At 37.5% G+C, this 16,297-nt stretch overlaps 1 protein-coding gene across 1 annotated transcript in view; it reads right to left on the bottom strand.

Annotated features, from left to right (window-relative positions):
* The window catches only part of TTN (titin), a gene marked incomplete at its 5' end in the record, with an annotated part of 276,293 nt that overhangs the window by 248,457 nt on the left and 11,539 nt on the right, over positions 1 to 16,297 (bottom strand). The window contains 16 exons of the mRNA XM_079783141.1: positions 428 to 672; positions 781 to 1,014; positions 1,553 to 1,758; positions 3,075 to 3,217; positions 3,917 to 4,132; positions 4,784 to 4,847; positions 5,077 to 5,335; positions 6,070 to 6,135; positions 6,383 to 6,664; positions 7,873 to 7,995; positions 8,098 to 8,391; positions 11,801 to 11,938; positions 12,367 to 12,504; positions 13,116 to 13,253; positions 14,419 to 14,544; positions 15,790 to 15,927. Of these exons, the coding sequence (XP_079639267.1) occupies positions 428 to 672; positions 781 to 1,014; positions 1,553 to 1,758; positions 3,075 to 3,217; positions 3,917 to 4,132; positions 4,784 to 4,847; positions 5,077 to 5,335; positions 6,070 to 6,135; positions 6,383 to 6,664; positions 7,873 to 7,995; positions 8,098 to 8,391; positions 11,801 to 11,938; positions 12,367 to 12,504; positions 13,116 to 13,253; positions 14,419 to 14,544; positions 15,790 to 15,927 (2,810 nt within the window). The remainder of the gene's footprint in view (positions 1 to 427; positions 673 to 780; positions 1,015 to 1,552; positions 1,759 to 3,074; positions 3,218 to 3,916; positions 4,133 to 4,783; positions 4,848 to 5,076; positions 5,336 to 6,069; positions 6,136 to 6,382; positions 6,665 to 7,872; positions 7,996 to 8,097; positions 8,392 to 11,800; positions 11,939 to 12,366; positions 12,505 to 13,115; positions 13,254 to 14,418; positions 14,545 to 15,789; positions 15,928 to 16,297) is intronic.

Below are 16,297 nucleotides of genomic sequence, written 5' to 3'. Positions count from 1 at the left end.
ATGGCTTGGATTGGATGACCCTACAGGCTGGGTAAACTAAGGCAGTTTTCATAAGATTGCAGAGATTCAGCGTTCCCACATTCAAACTAGAAATAATAATCCCTATATTGCAGCATTATTGTATAAATTAGGGCTAACATGTAAAATACAATGTTAGATAAACCTTATACCCTGCATTATATTAGTTATAACACTGACAAAATGAAGAGTGTGCTACAGTAATGAAAATGCTTTGCTCATCTTACATAGGGGCAAGAAATAAAATCTCTTGGCAATTATTGGCAGGTTTCTGTGCTGTCTCACTCAGCCTTCACCCCAAACCTCTTCCTACTCTCCCACCCCCACATACAATAGCAATTTGCCACTGGGGTATTTAGTATTTTAAATAATTTAAATACTAATCAACCCAAATTATTATGAGTCTTACCTGATTCTGCTCATTGGCTCTGGTGTGGGTATGTACATCGGAGCACTAAGTGGAGCAGCAGGCTCCACATACAATTTCCCGGAGCAGATTGCATTTCCTTTAATATTGCTGGCAAAGGCAGTATAGATGCCCTCATCTTCTGGAAGAACAACAGGTATGCGCAGACTAGCTCTGCCATCTTGTAGAAAGTCCATTTGGTATCTCTCTCCATGCTTAATGCGCTTGCCATCTTTGTACCACGCAATCTGCAAGTAATATGTACAGGTGAATTAAATGTAGATACAATAGTTACAATGTAACCTAGTTGTATCTTTACTGTGGCATGGAAGTAATGATAAATGGTTCTATTTTACCTTGGGTAATGGATAACCAGACATCTTGCAATGGAAGGTAACACCCATCCCCTCAAGAATCCTATAATTCTTGATTCTTAAATCAAATCCTGCTTCAACAGCTTCGGATTCAGAAATGTCAACTGCCATCTTTTCTTCTCCATCTTCTTCAAGAAGTTCTTCTAATGTAGTCTTTATTATTCTATATTCAATTTCTTTAATAAGCCTCTCTTCAAAGGAAGAAATGTGGAATTCCTATGTAGCAAAGAAGATGATAGTTTGTTAAAAAGATATATCCTCACTGATAGAAATTCTTTAAGTATATTAGTTTCAGAGATAAGGACTGATGAAAGTTTCTAGCTAGGAGAAAACTTTAGAAAGCTCTTTTTGTTTTTAATCTGCATTACAATTATCGTTGCTGGTTCACATTGTGTCATCTTGGGTAAATGATAGCCTAAAAGTGTGGGTTACAAAAGTTCAGATGTTTATCATACAAACAAAGAGATCTTGGCAGTAGTGAACATGGTCATGCTAGTGTTTGTCTTTTTCTGTATATATATAAAATTCCCTATTTCTAAAGTTATATTTTGTTGCATATATGAAATCTGTTTCTAAAGTCATAGGTGCAACATGTCATGAAGATGAAGGAAGCTTATCAGCAGTGAACCTGGGCCAATTAATAACAGTCTAACTGACCCCATCACTTGACAATGAAATTATTTAAAAAAGGGGGGATTATAGGAGGAAAGCATAATTTGTAAAAGGGTTTACATCTCATTATTTTTATACTCACTTGGTCTTCTACAAAAGTTCTGACCATTACAGTATCTTTGGCCATTTTCTTCCTAATTAAGGCCTGTTCTTTTTCATACTCTTTTTCATAGTCAGCATATCCAAATCCAGGTGCTGTTTCTCCAATTTTAGGTTCTTGCACAAAGGCAGTCATTTGTGTCTGATAAAACATTTCTTGCTGAGACTTCATCAGTGAGTCATAATCAGCTAGGAGTTAAGAACATAAGTTACTTTTTAATGTTCTTATGTAAAAGCCTTCATCCTATTGTTCACTCAGGCAAGCCCTACATTAGGAAAAGTTGATAACCAAAAGACTGATTTTTCCAAAAAAGTACTCAATAAATATTGATTAGATTGAATTTTCAAAACCAAACAAGTCAAACCAGCCCCTACTATTGTAGAAACAATTTCATATTAGCAGTCAGTCCTTTGGGATGTATCCTGGAGGTCTTTCTAATTTCCTGTGTGGCTTTTGGCAATTAATTTACCTTCCTGGGTCTTGAGTTCTTTCTCTGCAAAGTGGGGATAATATCCTAACCTTCTTTTAAGGGGTGTTGTGCAGATCAAATGAGACAGAGCATGGGATGGTCCACTGTAAATGTGAACAACTAAACAAAGATAATGGTGATTCACAGGTACATTTTGTTTGGCCTGAATGCTATTACATTTCTTTTTTTCCAAATTACTTACAAATTTTGAGAATCATGATTTCCAGCTTTTCTATAAAATATCAGAAACTCTTGCAAAATGGAGTCTGGTACAAGTGTGCCTGGCAATAACACACTAGAGACAGGACACTACTGCCCCCTTGAGACAGGGCATATACTCTCCAGCTTGCCATTGTCTTCCTTGTGCTCACTGATATCATCTATCTGCCTGGGTCTGGGAGTCAACTGTATTTAGAATCCCTTCATCTTCAAAGGCATGATATGCAACAAATGAATGCCACCAAATAGAAAATATTACTAGCAACTTAGAAGTTCAACACCAGTATGGTTTTTGAGGCTTGGAGAGTATTATGCTAAGTGAAATAAGCCAGTCAGAGAAAGATAAGTATCACATGATCTCCCTCAGATGTGGAATCTAATGAACAACATAAACTGATGAACAAAATAGATCCAGAGACATAAAAGCATGGAAAAGACTTTCAAATCTCAGAGGGAAGGTGGGGATGGGTGGGTGGGAAGAGATCAACCAAAGAACTTGTATGCGTATATGCATACCCCATGGACACAGATGATAGTGTGGTGAAGGCCTGGGGCAGGAGGCAGTGGTGGGCTAGAACGGGTCAATGAGGGGGAAATAGGGGACATATGTAATACTTTCAACAATAAAGATTTAGAAAGCTAAAAATTAAAAAATATTTCCTATTATGGCTGAGGCAAAGAAGGGGAGCCATTGGGACAGAACCAGTATCAGAACCAGGGTACTGCAACAGGCCTTTCAACAAACACACAGCCCTGCTCCCTCCATGTGTTTGTGCTGTTATCATGCACATAGGTACTAGTTAGAGTTGCACTGACCTTCTCCAAGCAAGGAGGCAGATGCAGAAGTTTCTCCATGCTTATTACGAATAACAATAGTGTATTCTCCAGCATCATCGGCAAAAGTCATTGAAATCACCAGTTTGCATTCACCCGTTTGTTTGTTGTAAATCACTTTGTATCTTTATGGAAATAAACAAACAAAAACTTCAGTCATATAATAATCCTTATGTGACTAAAATAACCCTTATGTGGATCTGTGCTATAAAATGCAATGATCCTAAGCATGTGACTAAGCCCTACCATAGAAAACAACTATGAGATAGCTGAAAATTGTGGAAAATACATGGACATGAGTAATGAGGGACATGAACACTCTTTAAAATAAATAATATAATACTACTGGAATCAGATATATGGAAATAAGTGGCTGCAAATATTTTTAATTGTAGCAAATTAGCATTACTTTTCATGTATAACTATCTTTCTTCTTCATCACATGACTCTTCATCTCTTATCTTTTAGTGACTTAATTATGTGTTTTTGTTAAAAATTGTCTCAGATTCTTCCAGGAAAAGTGTGTGTGTGTGTGTGTGTGTGTAAAAATACCTGTAAAAATATACATTTTCTCTATTTCACTAGCACTATAAATAAATCAAACTAGAATATAAAGAAATATATATTCTATCCACTTTGTCAGATGGCTTTGTTTCTCAATAAGACTTTGTACAAACATGTGAAAATACACAATGAAGGCTCCATAGTGAAAGAGCCTACCTTCAGGGAATGGTGCTATAAGTATATTCTACTTCTCTCTAGGCTTCATATATATATGTCATGCATATCACAGAGAACTCTATATCATTCAGCCATTAACATACCTATATCCAGAGGTTAGAGGAACCCCAGATTTTTTCCAGTAAACATGGGGCTTTGGGTTGCCACCAATCTGGCATTCAAATACCACGCTCCCTCCTTCTACCAGTTTCTGGACCACTGGTTTGGAAATGAAGAAAGGAGCAGCAGGTTCTCCAGGCTCTGCTCGGTCTTCCATGATGCTAGTGTCAGTCATTACCACATCTCTTGACTCCACAAAGCTGGGAATAGAATTTCCTCACATTAGCTTCTGGATTGTAATTTTCTAATACTAAAGGGACTAAAAGTAATCAAGACTGTATAATGACTCTTGAACAAAGTGGGGCTTAGGGGCACCAACACCACCGTGCAATTCATGTATACCTTTTTTTAAAAACATATATTTTATTGATTTCATAGAGGAAGGGAGAGAGATAGAAACATCAATGATGAGAGAGAATCATTGATTGGCTTCCTCCTGCATGTCCCCTACTTGGGATCGAACCCTGGGCATGTGCCCTTGACCGAAATGGAACTTGAGACCCTTCAGTTCACAAGCCGATGCTCTATCCACTAAGCCAAACCAGCCAGGACCATGTATATCTTTTGACTCTAAATTCAGCTTTTCCTATCCACAGGTTTCAAATTCACAGATGCAACCAACCAGATTGAAAATAGCATTTTCAATTCGCCATTGGGAATCTGTGGTTGGGAATGTGAAAATACTGTTTTTGATTCCAAGTTGTTTGAATCTGCAGATGCGAAACCTAACAGACACAAGGGTTGACTGTATTTATTGAAAAACACCCATGTGTAAGTGAACCCATACATCCAAATCCCTGTTGCTCAAAGACTGACTAGAATGAAAGCTCATTAACAAAAGAATGTTTTACCGTTTCTCTTCTGTGGTAAATTTTTCAGTCATGGTTGTGGTTTCTTTTTCAAATTCTTCTGACACTGGAAAAATAAGATAGAAGTTTCTCATTAAAGTCAGGCACTTAGTCCATTTTGTTGGTGACCCCTGCTTAGCATAACAATTTAAGTTGACTCCATAACCTACCCCCCAGTTCCAAAAGGGGACACCACGGGGAAGTGTGCAGAGACCCTACTGTGCAAGGAAGTGTCAGCTGGGAGTGATGAGTGAGTGACAGCATGTATGCACGGACATGGGAGGATGGCCACTCACCCTGCACAGCGAGGTAGCAGGATGTGCTGACGGTCCCAGCCTCGTTCACAGCACTGCAAGTAAACCGCCCGCTGTCTTCGGCAAAGGCTTCCCGAATCATAAGCCGAGCAATTCCACTCTGGAAGGTTATCTGGAAATCAATGGAACTTTCTATTTGGTAGTCTTCCCTGTACCATGTCACCTTCGGGGATGGGTATCCAGAGATGTGGCACTCCAAAGTGACGGATTCACCTTCTATAACAGTCACATTTTTTAAGCCCTAAAGAGAGAGAAAAAAGAATGTAATATTGATAAGTGTGCATTTTCATTCATCATCTCTATATGTTATGGCATATGTGGGGGTTTGAAGTACATTATAATTGCCATAAATGGTTGTTTAAGATCGGGACTTTAGAAATGTTAGCAGAGATTCCTTTTGGAAATTGGGATATCCCCAAGTTGAAATAAATGCAAGGTGTTTCCGAATTGTTAAGGTGGAATTGTACTGATGCCATATAACTCCATGTGAGGGTAACTCCATACCCTCTGTGATTCTCACATACTCAGATCTTAACAAAGCCTGAAGGCTCAACAGTATGTGCTGCCTCTTCAACAAAGCTTTCCAAGCTCTCCCCAATTCTAAGTAATTGACCCTTCCTCATGATCCTCCCTCTGTCAAGGTGCTTATCACTTCCTGCATTTTATCTTGCTTGTTTTGGACATTTTCCCTGACAGTCAGGCAAAGGTTTCAGAAGGCTATATCTCTCTTTCTCTGTCTCCATACTTTCCTCTAATGCCTTACATATAACAGAAATTCACTAAATCTGTTGACTACATGACCCATGGTTGCCACACAGAATCTCCCTCTCTCTTTCCAAATAGTGTATGGTCTTAAACTTAGCATTTGTAAACTCACTGATGCCATTTTCCAGTTTGAGAAACTGATCTTGGCACATTTTAAAATTATGTGCCCAGATATGCACATGGTCCAACACAATCAGCTTCTTTACTCACCGAGACCAAAGTTGGTGGAGTAACAGGGATTTCAGCAGGTGCAGGCACTCTTGCTGTTTCTGTTACCTGTGATTTTTACAAAGGATATTTACAAAATGCCCATGAAATCAGGGAAATCTCACAAACATTTAGCTCATGCAAAATTATAAAAATAAGTTGAGAAAAAGAGCTCTGTCCCACTAAAATTAAGTTTGAGCATAGGAAAGGAGGAAGGCAAGACGCCCGGCTGGCTGCTTCTGTAGTGCAGACTGCTGAGTGTCTGGCCGTGATTCATAGGGATGTGTGAGAAACAGCATGCAATCCGGGGACCAACCTTGGCCTCACGCCCATGAAGTACTTCGAAGCGCTCTTCGCGGACTGTGCTACCAGCGATGCTCAACCCTACTTCCTTTTTCACTTCAATGCCAGCTTGACTCTTGTAAGTCTCTGGCGTGTCAGTGAAGGGAAACTGGGGTGAGGGCGTGGGCTCTGCTCTCACTCTGGTCTCACCAGGCTTTACAGTGGGTGCCTTTACGGATTTGGTAATCTTCTGAGAAGAAGATGTGGCTGACAACTCTTTTTGTAATGTAGCAATAGCGCTACCGGCTATTGATGCCTTAAATGAAAATGGAAGTCAGAAAATAAAGTCACTTAACTGTCATCCAAGTCATCATTTAGAAGTGCTTTGCCACTAGGATTTCTGTTGTTAGTCTCAGTCTATTCTCTCTTTTTGGGGGGCCCATTTTTTTAATGTTCTCATTATCACTTTAGAGTGAGTGAAAAGTCAGTTAGAGATAAGCCAGTTATAAAGCTCATTGTCATTCCTGCCACTTTGTGAAATATATTGAAAATATCTTTCTTAAAGAGTTGTATTAAGAACTCCTTATTTTACATTCTTATCATAAAGGAACTGAGGGTCTTCTAAAGCTTAGTCAAGAATTTTCACTCAATCATCCCAATGCTGCATTTGAAAATACCACAGTGAGCTATTCAAAGTTGAGAAATTATTAAAATACTTGGTAAATTCCTAAGAACTACTTTACAATAGCACATTTATATTTCAGCCACAAATATATTTGAAAGGTGAAAATGTAGACATTCAGAGAAGTAATTTAAAGGCTTCCTTACTGTTTTTTATTTTGTTGCTTTCTGTGATTATTTGATTTCAATAGTAATTTGGGACTATCCCAAATATAGGTATCAAATGTACCTTACAATTCTCGGACAGCATACAAGATTTGGATTCTATGTCTTGGATGTGTACAATAAGAACAAGAGTTTACAAATGTTGAGGGTTAGTATGTGCTGTCCCCTTGTGAAGGGTTTTCCATGTATTGATTTGCCCCGATGACAGAGCTCATAAGGGGCAGAGCCAGGACACTAAATTCAGGGCTGTTTGACTCCACAATCCAACCCAGCCACCACACAATACCACCTCTCCATCTTGTTATACTGAGGATACAACTATATGATGTCTCAATATCTGTCTTTAGTATTTATATACATTCTCAGCAAAGTTACTCTGAAATGTCTCATAACATAAGGAAAAGTAAATAGTATAATTACAGAACGTGAAACAAAGAGAAGCCTCCATGAACTTGTGTCTCTTCAGAGTGGCGAGATAACCACCTGCTACTCCAGGCTCACCCTGCCTGGCAAGTGTCAGAAACCAAACTTTAGAGGCTCTGAGTCCACTATGAATGCAGACGGACACTAACAAAAAGAGGCCACATTGGCCTATACCGAAGGTAACTCTGTACCACACGTTAGACGCTTAGTTCCTTAGAGCCAGACATTTCTCCCTCATGCTTACTAACTTCTTACCTCATATCCATGTTCTGTTTTAGGAACAGAAATCTTTGAAACGGTGAAGTGAGGGCTTGCGGTGCGGGGGCGTTTATCCACATGGACTAATCTTTCGGTTGTTACATCGGTAGTTTTCTTGATCTGCATTGAAATGAAACTCAGTGATACCACTGTTTGCCAGACGATCACAGAGGTTACACTTGCTTTCCCATGGTACTAAAAAAGCAGCAGGTTCGCACTCACCTGTGATGATATATGCATTCCCATTTGATCAGTAGTTGTGATATGAGTCTCAGAAGGAGCTTGGATCACTCTAGGCTTGACTGCTTTAGAGACAACCTGGGGTTCTGAGGCCGGGCGCTGGGGTTGCTCAGTGACCTTTGTGGCAGAAACATGCTCCTTATAGCCATACTCTAATGTAGTCTGCTGAGCGTACGATTCTTCAAGATGCCCAGGCTCTCTGGGCTCTCTGACACGGGCCTGGTCAACTGCAGCAACAACTGTTGCTACAGCTTCTGCCCTTTTCCCAGCGTCCACCTGGAAACAAGGTTTCCAGAATTAATACACAGTCATGTCAAAGTCAGGCTGGGCCATCTCCTCCTAGGAGAGCAGATGAATGCCTAACGGCATGATAGTCAGAGGGCACCCATGTTATATAGATGTGTTAATGTCTCTAGAAATATAACTCATAAATGCACTTAAGAACTTAATATTTCACAGATTATTATAATGTATGGACATCTGGTTAGATAGACTCTGTATGCAACTGCTTATTTAGACTAGACATTAAATCACACACAACATAGGACAACACAACATGTATATAAAATAGTAAGAAGATTTTGAGTTTTTCAAGCATTATGTCTGAGGCAGTCAATTAGCCCTTGAGAAATCAGAACTTGGGGGCTGGTTATCTTCATTGACTCTTTTTGTTATCTTCTCAATCATTTAGTCTTGTGTTGACACAATGACAATGATGATAAAAATGTACTCAAGTGCCATCCAGAGAAATCAGTTGCTGCAAAGTTGTACAGTGCATGCAGATCTGAGATAACATGAAAGCTCACGAACACAGAGAGAAGCACATTAATTTACTGATGATTCTGCAGGGATAAGAATTTTTTAATCTATAAGAAAATACCTCTCTTAAAACACACAAATGAAGATATTGTGATAAACATGAAAAAGTGTTATATTTGTATTCAAGAGAACAAATTTTCCTATAGAAATTCAATTTACTTTCATTATTTCTGGGAATTAACAGGAAAAAGGAAACAAATGATGTTTTCTCATTTCATGAATTTGATTAACATAAATGGGAACACAGTTTACAAAGGAGTTTATCTTTTTTTTAAATATTTTTGTATTGATTTTTAAAGAGAGAGCAAGAGAGAGGGTGAAAGAGAAAAACATCAATGTGATAGTGAAACATTGATCAGCTGCCTCTTGCATGCCCCCTACTGGGGATTGAGCCTGGAAACCTAGGCAAGTGCCCTGACCAGGAATCGAACTGGCAACCTTTTGGGTGTACGGAAAGATGCTCAACTAACTAAGCCACACCGGCCAGGACAGGAGTTTCTCCTTTAAAGATTGATTCTATGCAATATTTGGAAAAAGCATACTGTAAAAATCACGTTGCCATGTCCATCAGTGCTCTTTCAAAGTAATGCTGGAATATTTTATTCATGGCCAGTTTTCTTTTCTACTGCTGTGAATAGAATCTAGATTGCATCTGAAATGTTTTCCAAGTATGCTACCTGTATAACTGTTAAAATTGTTATCTGAACCATTTAAGATAAAAATGGGTGTTTTTTTTTTGAGATGTAATTGGGCTGTTTGTGATCTAGTGCTTTCTTCTAGAAAGATACACTTTAATTAACTTGCCTTGAAGAATTACAAATACCATCTTCACTCTAGATGGCATTTTAGAAGAAACTGTGAAATATATGTGAGATTTAGGTGAAGTTTGTTCATCTGCTTATTTATTTTTTCTTTTAATCATATAGGCCATTAGTTGACCTTAATTTTGCAGATGTTTGAAATGTTAACATCTTCAACAGATAATATATATTATATAATGTTTATATTATCTTATATCTATAACTTTGCTCATAGAGCAATTGCATTTACATTATATCTCATTTGAACCTTTCAACCAATCTACAAAGTAATCAGGTTGAGTTTTAGTTTTAAAAATAAGAAAGTAGACTCAAAGAAATGATCTTCTGCCAACTGAAGTATACAGATCTTGTTATAAAACTTACACACACATAAAAGGAATCTTAATTATAGTACGATATCTTAAATTAGGGAAGCACCTATGCATTTTTTTCTAGAGTTAATGTACACCAAGTCCTTATACATATGCCAATGGTGGACAGCTAAAAATGCATACTCTATGCTCATAGCTGCTTTTGTTTCTTAGTGGATCCTAACATCACTCATTGAACCAAAGACCCCAAATCATACCAGTTAAATAGTGAGAATTAATTTAGGAGACACAAAGAGAAGTGTTATTTAATCTGGTTTTTCACAAATGGAAAGGCTAACTGTTCCACGGAGGAACTGGACTGGATCTCATCTCTAATGTTTTGTTGATCAGTTAAGCGATTAAATGGGACACCAGGACCACAATGACTCATGACAGATGAAAGGTTATGAGAGCTGATGATGAAATGGGATGAAACAATGCTTTTCACCTCCATAGCATCAGTTTTCATCTCTTCACGAAAAAGATGTATTTGTTCTTGCTTAATAGCAAATCCTTCTCTAGTCCTTGGCAATGTAGCTGGTTCAGTAGGTTTTGCAGTGGCAATTATTACTTTGGGTCTAGACACCTTTTCAGCTTCCATTATTAGCTAATGTATAACAACAAAAGCAAGATAGTCAAATTTATGTGATTTAGAAATAACAAAAATTCAAATATCGTCACTCATGAAGTATGTTACCTATTGGAATTTCTAGCATCTATGAGGCTTCTGAAAGGCTGATATGGCATTTAATATTAGTCTTGGATAAATGTTTAAAAAGCTAATCTTAAGTCATGTTTTAGAAAAAAACCCAAAGATGTAGAGATAGAAAAAAAAACTGAGGGAAATACAGACAGGACTCAACCATGATCCTAAAGAAATTGAAAAACTTTAGTTGCTGATTTCTAAGCACTGTATTAGCAATAAAGAATAAAGTTAGGTAAATAGCTCATGTGGGGTAAATGAGTCATGGGAAATAAGTTAATTCATAGAAATTTCATAGCTACAAATAACATTTTCATGGCTTATGTGCATTTATTCTGGATGGATAATTCCTTCTCTAGATTTTAATATCGTATCTTATTTAGCTTTAGTGGGAACTACTACAGCAGGCACTATCATTTTCTCAGCTTCTTTTCTCATCTGATATTTACAGAGGGAAAAAAGATAATGTTTCACATAAAGAAAATGACAGATAATTTTCTGAAATAAGTCCACACTCTACAAAGTAATATACTGAATTTATGACCCCTTCAAAACATACATATTCTTGACAGTCAGTAAGATTCAACATATATATATGTGTGTGTGTGTGTACATATACATATACATATACATATACATACACACACATATATATATATATATATATATATATATATATATATATACACATATATATATATATGTTGTTTTATGTTCATGGAGTATATTAAAATTAGCCTGCATGCAATTTCAATCATCAACTTCTGGAGAATTTCTAGATGTTAATAATAAAAAATGGAAAATAATAGTGAAGTGATCAGTGGGGAAATAATTATATAGTAATATTAACAATAATAAATAATTCGGCCTTTTAGTTTCTAATAGTTTAATTATCTAAAAATAAATTAGGTTAATAGTGTCTCATACATAAGAAATTCTGAGATTTGGTATTAATGTATTACAATAGGGGATTTCACACTTGGTATAGTCACCTTTCCATGAGTAACTTGGATTTGTTCTTGTCTAGTAGCCATTCCTTCTCTAGTTCTCAGTATTGTTTCTTGTTCTTTGGCTTTAGCAGTAGCAACTGCTATTGTAGACAAGGCAGTTTTCTCGGCTTCCTTTCTCATCTGATTATTACAGTAAAATCAAGGTTTAAATTGTACAGAAGTTCACACACACATGGTATGACCCGTCCACCCCTCCTAGTTATTCAGGGTTAAGAGAAGTTAGCTTTCACTTGGCAATATTTGCACACACTGAGTGGGAATCACAAAACTTAGAAATATTAACTATAAAAAAACTCCAGGTGACTCTATATATTGCTTCTTCATGCAAAGAATAGTGGTGAATAAAATGAATTGTAAATGTTACAGATAGATGAAAATCAAGTGTACAGATAAGATTAATGGTAAGCCATCACACAGTTACTATTTTGTTTTTAGTTTGGGATCCAAAAAGGAAAATAAACATTAATAATTTATTCCACATCATAGTTATTGTTTACTAGAAATCAGTCTAAAGATAAACCTTTCCCGTTTCAAATATCTGTATTCACCTTTTCCTGAGTTATTTGAATTTGCTCTCTCTTGGTAGTGATGCCTTCTCTACTTCTTGACACTAAATCTTGTTCTTTGACTTTGGGTGTGGCAACTATAACTTTAGGTACCACTGTTTTCCTAGTTTCTTTCCTTATCTGGTCATATGATAAAAAAAAATGAGAAAAATGGTCATTAAATTTCATACATCCTCTAATAATAGAAACTGAAGTCAAAACTGAGAAAAGAAGCAAAATTTCTTCCTAGTCAAGGACATTTTAGTCACACTTAAATACATCATTTGAGGTGCTTTGATCATTCAAACATCATCATTGGTAAAAATATTAACAACAAAAGAGTTCAGTCTAAAAGAAAAAAATGTGATTAGCAACAAAAGAATAAGAGATAACATTTCTCTTTCTCACATTATTCTTATTATAATGTATGGAAAATTTCAGCAGAGCCATCCATGAATAACACATACTTTTGCATGTTATCAACAAACGTGTACACTGTAGTCTACTTCAATGGGAACACATTAAAGTGAATTATAATATCATGTTAGTAACAATCCAAAGAAAGTGTGAAGGTTAGGAATGAAAAGTGGCAGTGAATGCTAGGTAGATGGCATAGAGATTGTGAAGTTTTTCTATTGAGTTATAAGACAACGACGAGGTGAAAAAGTGGTGATTACGATCCATGATGAAAATGTAGGTGGCTTGCAAAAGATGATACAGGAGTGAATTTAACACAGGCAGGAAGTCATCACCTTTTCATGAGTTACATGCATTTGATCTTGCTGTGTGGCAATTTCTTCTTGAGCTCCCAAAACTGTTTCTAGTTTTGTGGCCTTTGCAGTGGCAAGTACCACCATGGATGCAGCGGTTGTCTCAGCTGTCTGTCTTATCTGATTTTCAGAGTAAAATAAACATTTGAGTTTCAAAAGGGGCTAAAGAAATGGCAAGGTATCTTGCAACATTCAGGGGAGAAAATATCACGTTTCCATTTCAAAGGTCCTCACTTGTATTTAAAACACAGACGTTTGTTTTTCTGAGTAATGGGCTCCTTTATTTCCTACCTGCCCTGTAGCAAACTGTCCTGTAACTGAAAAGGTCTGGTCTTTGAGAAGGGCTGACATGTTATGGACTCCAATGAGTGGCCCACAGCAAATGCCTGGAAAACTATAGGCAGCTGAACCTGCCAGTTACCAGCATTGTGATGGCAACAAGAATTTCTGTGCCCTTGATATGCACCCAAAGTCTCTCAGGTACTATAAGGAGAGAGAAAGCAATCCAACAGCTGGTAGCCAGCCTTTTAAGTATTAAAACACATTAAAAAGGTTCTCAGCTGGACTTTTTCAAAAAAGTAGTTCTGGGATCAGCAAAGAACTTGAGATCAAGAACGGTGAGCACAGGCAATCCCCAGAACATGAAAGAATTCAAAGTAGATGCCTCTTTTCTGGCACTTTAAGGTTTGATTTCTCACGTGGGAGAGAAGTGCATCTTGGTGACACTGAGGTTGTTGCCACATGGCGGAATGACACAAAAGCAGAGACAAAATACTCCTAGGTCACTGGTAATCAATCCATGATGAGGGCTCTTTCTTGAAGCAGTACTGGTCTTGATGTCCAGTATTTCCTCACTTTCTTGTGATATTCAGTTGGAGTGTTCATGACTGGTGTGTGTGTACAAGCATGTGTCCTACAACTATGAAGTTTTTGTGTTACAATCGAAGTGACTGAGGGAGCAGGCTGTGCATGAAAAAACTGAGTGTACAACTGGGTATCTGGTCTGGGGTGATAGCTATCTTCTAAGTACGCTCTAGAAATGCTATAGATGTGCCCCAACATGTTCTAATAAATAATCTCCCCAAACAAAATCAATTGAGTGGAAAACTGTGCAATGAGAACCGAATTTCCATCATGAATGAGTTTCAATACTAGACATAGAGAAATGACAAAAAGAAAATATACACAAAGACTCCTTCTTTTAGAGGTTTTGGTTACAGAGTTCATGAAGTTGACTGAAATGTATTTGTCAAGAAACTACAGGTATTTAGAAAATTACACTTACTGTTTCTTGAGTTATTTGTTCTTGTTTTGTAGTAATTTCTCCAGAAATTCTAGTTTCTTGTTCTTTGGCTGTCGTCGTGGAAATTACTACTTTGGGTACGAATGCTTTTTCAGTTTCTTTTCTTATCTGAAATAAATAATAAAAATAAAACCTTATTGTCTCCTGATCTCTAATGGAAGTGACATAATTTTTATTAAATATAACAAAATAGGAATTTGAACACAGAAGTGAAATCATTTTTCTGGAGATACTACTAAATGAAATAAATCATCTCATTTTCATTAGTATGACCATACTCTTTTTCTGTCTGCACCATAGTTATACTGTTTAGAGGGAAAAAAAGTTGGTTTCAACATTGTTTGCTTTCTTTGAAAAGACTTTCAGTTTTTATAAATGGATATACCGCAATATTATTCCATGCTACTCCTTTCATCTAAAGATGATCTTAGAGCATAAGATAACAGAGTGAAGGCTTTAGAAGTAATTTTGTGTGACCCTGTTATTTTATATATGAGAAATCAAGTGTGAACAATTTACAATCTGCATTTGTACAATATTTTTGCCTTGAAAATGTTCCTAAATACTACAATGGTTTTAAATAAAAAGACTTTTTTTTTTTTAATTGAGACATTATGGAGAGAAAAGTTTTGCAAAATGTTTTCCAAATTCTTAATCCCCTCAAGGATGCTATGTTGGCTCTGGATGCCAAAGGCATGTGTATTGGGATGGGGGTAAGGGACAGAGTTTTCCCCAATTGTCTCTTTGCCAGTCTCAGACATCATCGCTGAAATTCAGGGTCTCGGGGTTGAAATAAACTTAAAGATTCATTTTCTCAAACCACCTAGCTGACAATTGGCTCCACGGGCCAATAGCCCTACCAGTTGGCCTTGTCTAATCTGTCCCTGGATGCCTCCAATCATGGGCCTGTCTTTTTTACTTTTTCTGGCCATTTGACCCATGAAGGCCATGCTGTTCATCTCACTTCAAATCCACATTCAAACGTTCTCCTAAAGAGTAAGGGAGCAGATATTAAGTTATTTCCAAAGTAATGGGTGTTCAGTGTTCTTTTCCACCTTTCCCTGTTCCTACTTTTCTTCTTCCTGGTTTCACCTCCCTCACAGTCGCATATGTAGGTAGTGTATCCCAGACCCCCTGTTTCTACTTCCAGGGTGTGTTCACAGAGACCCTTTGGTCTGCATGAGGGAAGCATTTGGTGACATACAGTGCCCAGGAATCCACAGATACAAGGGGATTTTATTAGTGTGGTAACAACCAGGTTGCCCAAGAAACACCGCCCTCCACAGTAGACATTATTATATGTGTTGACACAGGTAATAACAACAATAATTTCACATCAAAAACCATTCCCACCTGTTCGTGAGTTACGTGCACCTGCTCTTGTTTTGTCGTAATTATTTCTCTGGTTCTTGATTTTAATTCTTGTTCCTTGGCTTTGTCGGCAGCCATTACTGCCTTGGTTACAGCAGACGTCTCTGCTTCCTTTCTCATCTGATTCCACAGGGGAGAGAGAGGGACATACTCTCAAACACTTTGTATAAAACGTTACAACAATGAATCAGGATCAAGGCATAAACGTCATACAGGAGAGGATAAGGAGGAAAGCCAGTGTGATTTTAAACGATTACGGAAAATCTATTTAAAAAATGAGGTGGGAAATTGTCCTGGATTTATAACACTTTTCAGCCATGATTCAAGTGTCACATTTATTCTGAGGAAAGTAAAAGCAAAGGTCTTTGGGGGAAGCTTAGAGAAAAGGGATGTCCGCCCTGAAATAACGGTTCCCATGCCTGGCTCTTGGCGCGTCTGGACTCCTGATTGACTGGCCTGGAACCACAGCCCTGAACGCGCGCCTCCCACC

This window comes from Cnephaeus nilssonii (genome assembly GCF_951640355.1).
Source record: "Cnephaeus nilssonii genome assembly, chromosome: 10".
Classification (NCBI taxonomy): Eukaryota; Metazoa; Chordata; class Mammalia; order Chiroptera; family Vespertilionidae; genus Cnephaeus; species Cnephaeus nilssonii.
Note: the sequence above shows the minus strand (reverse complement) of the source record. Positions and strands in the feature narration are given on the sequence as shown.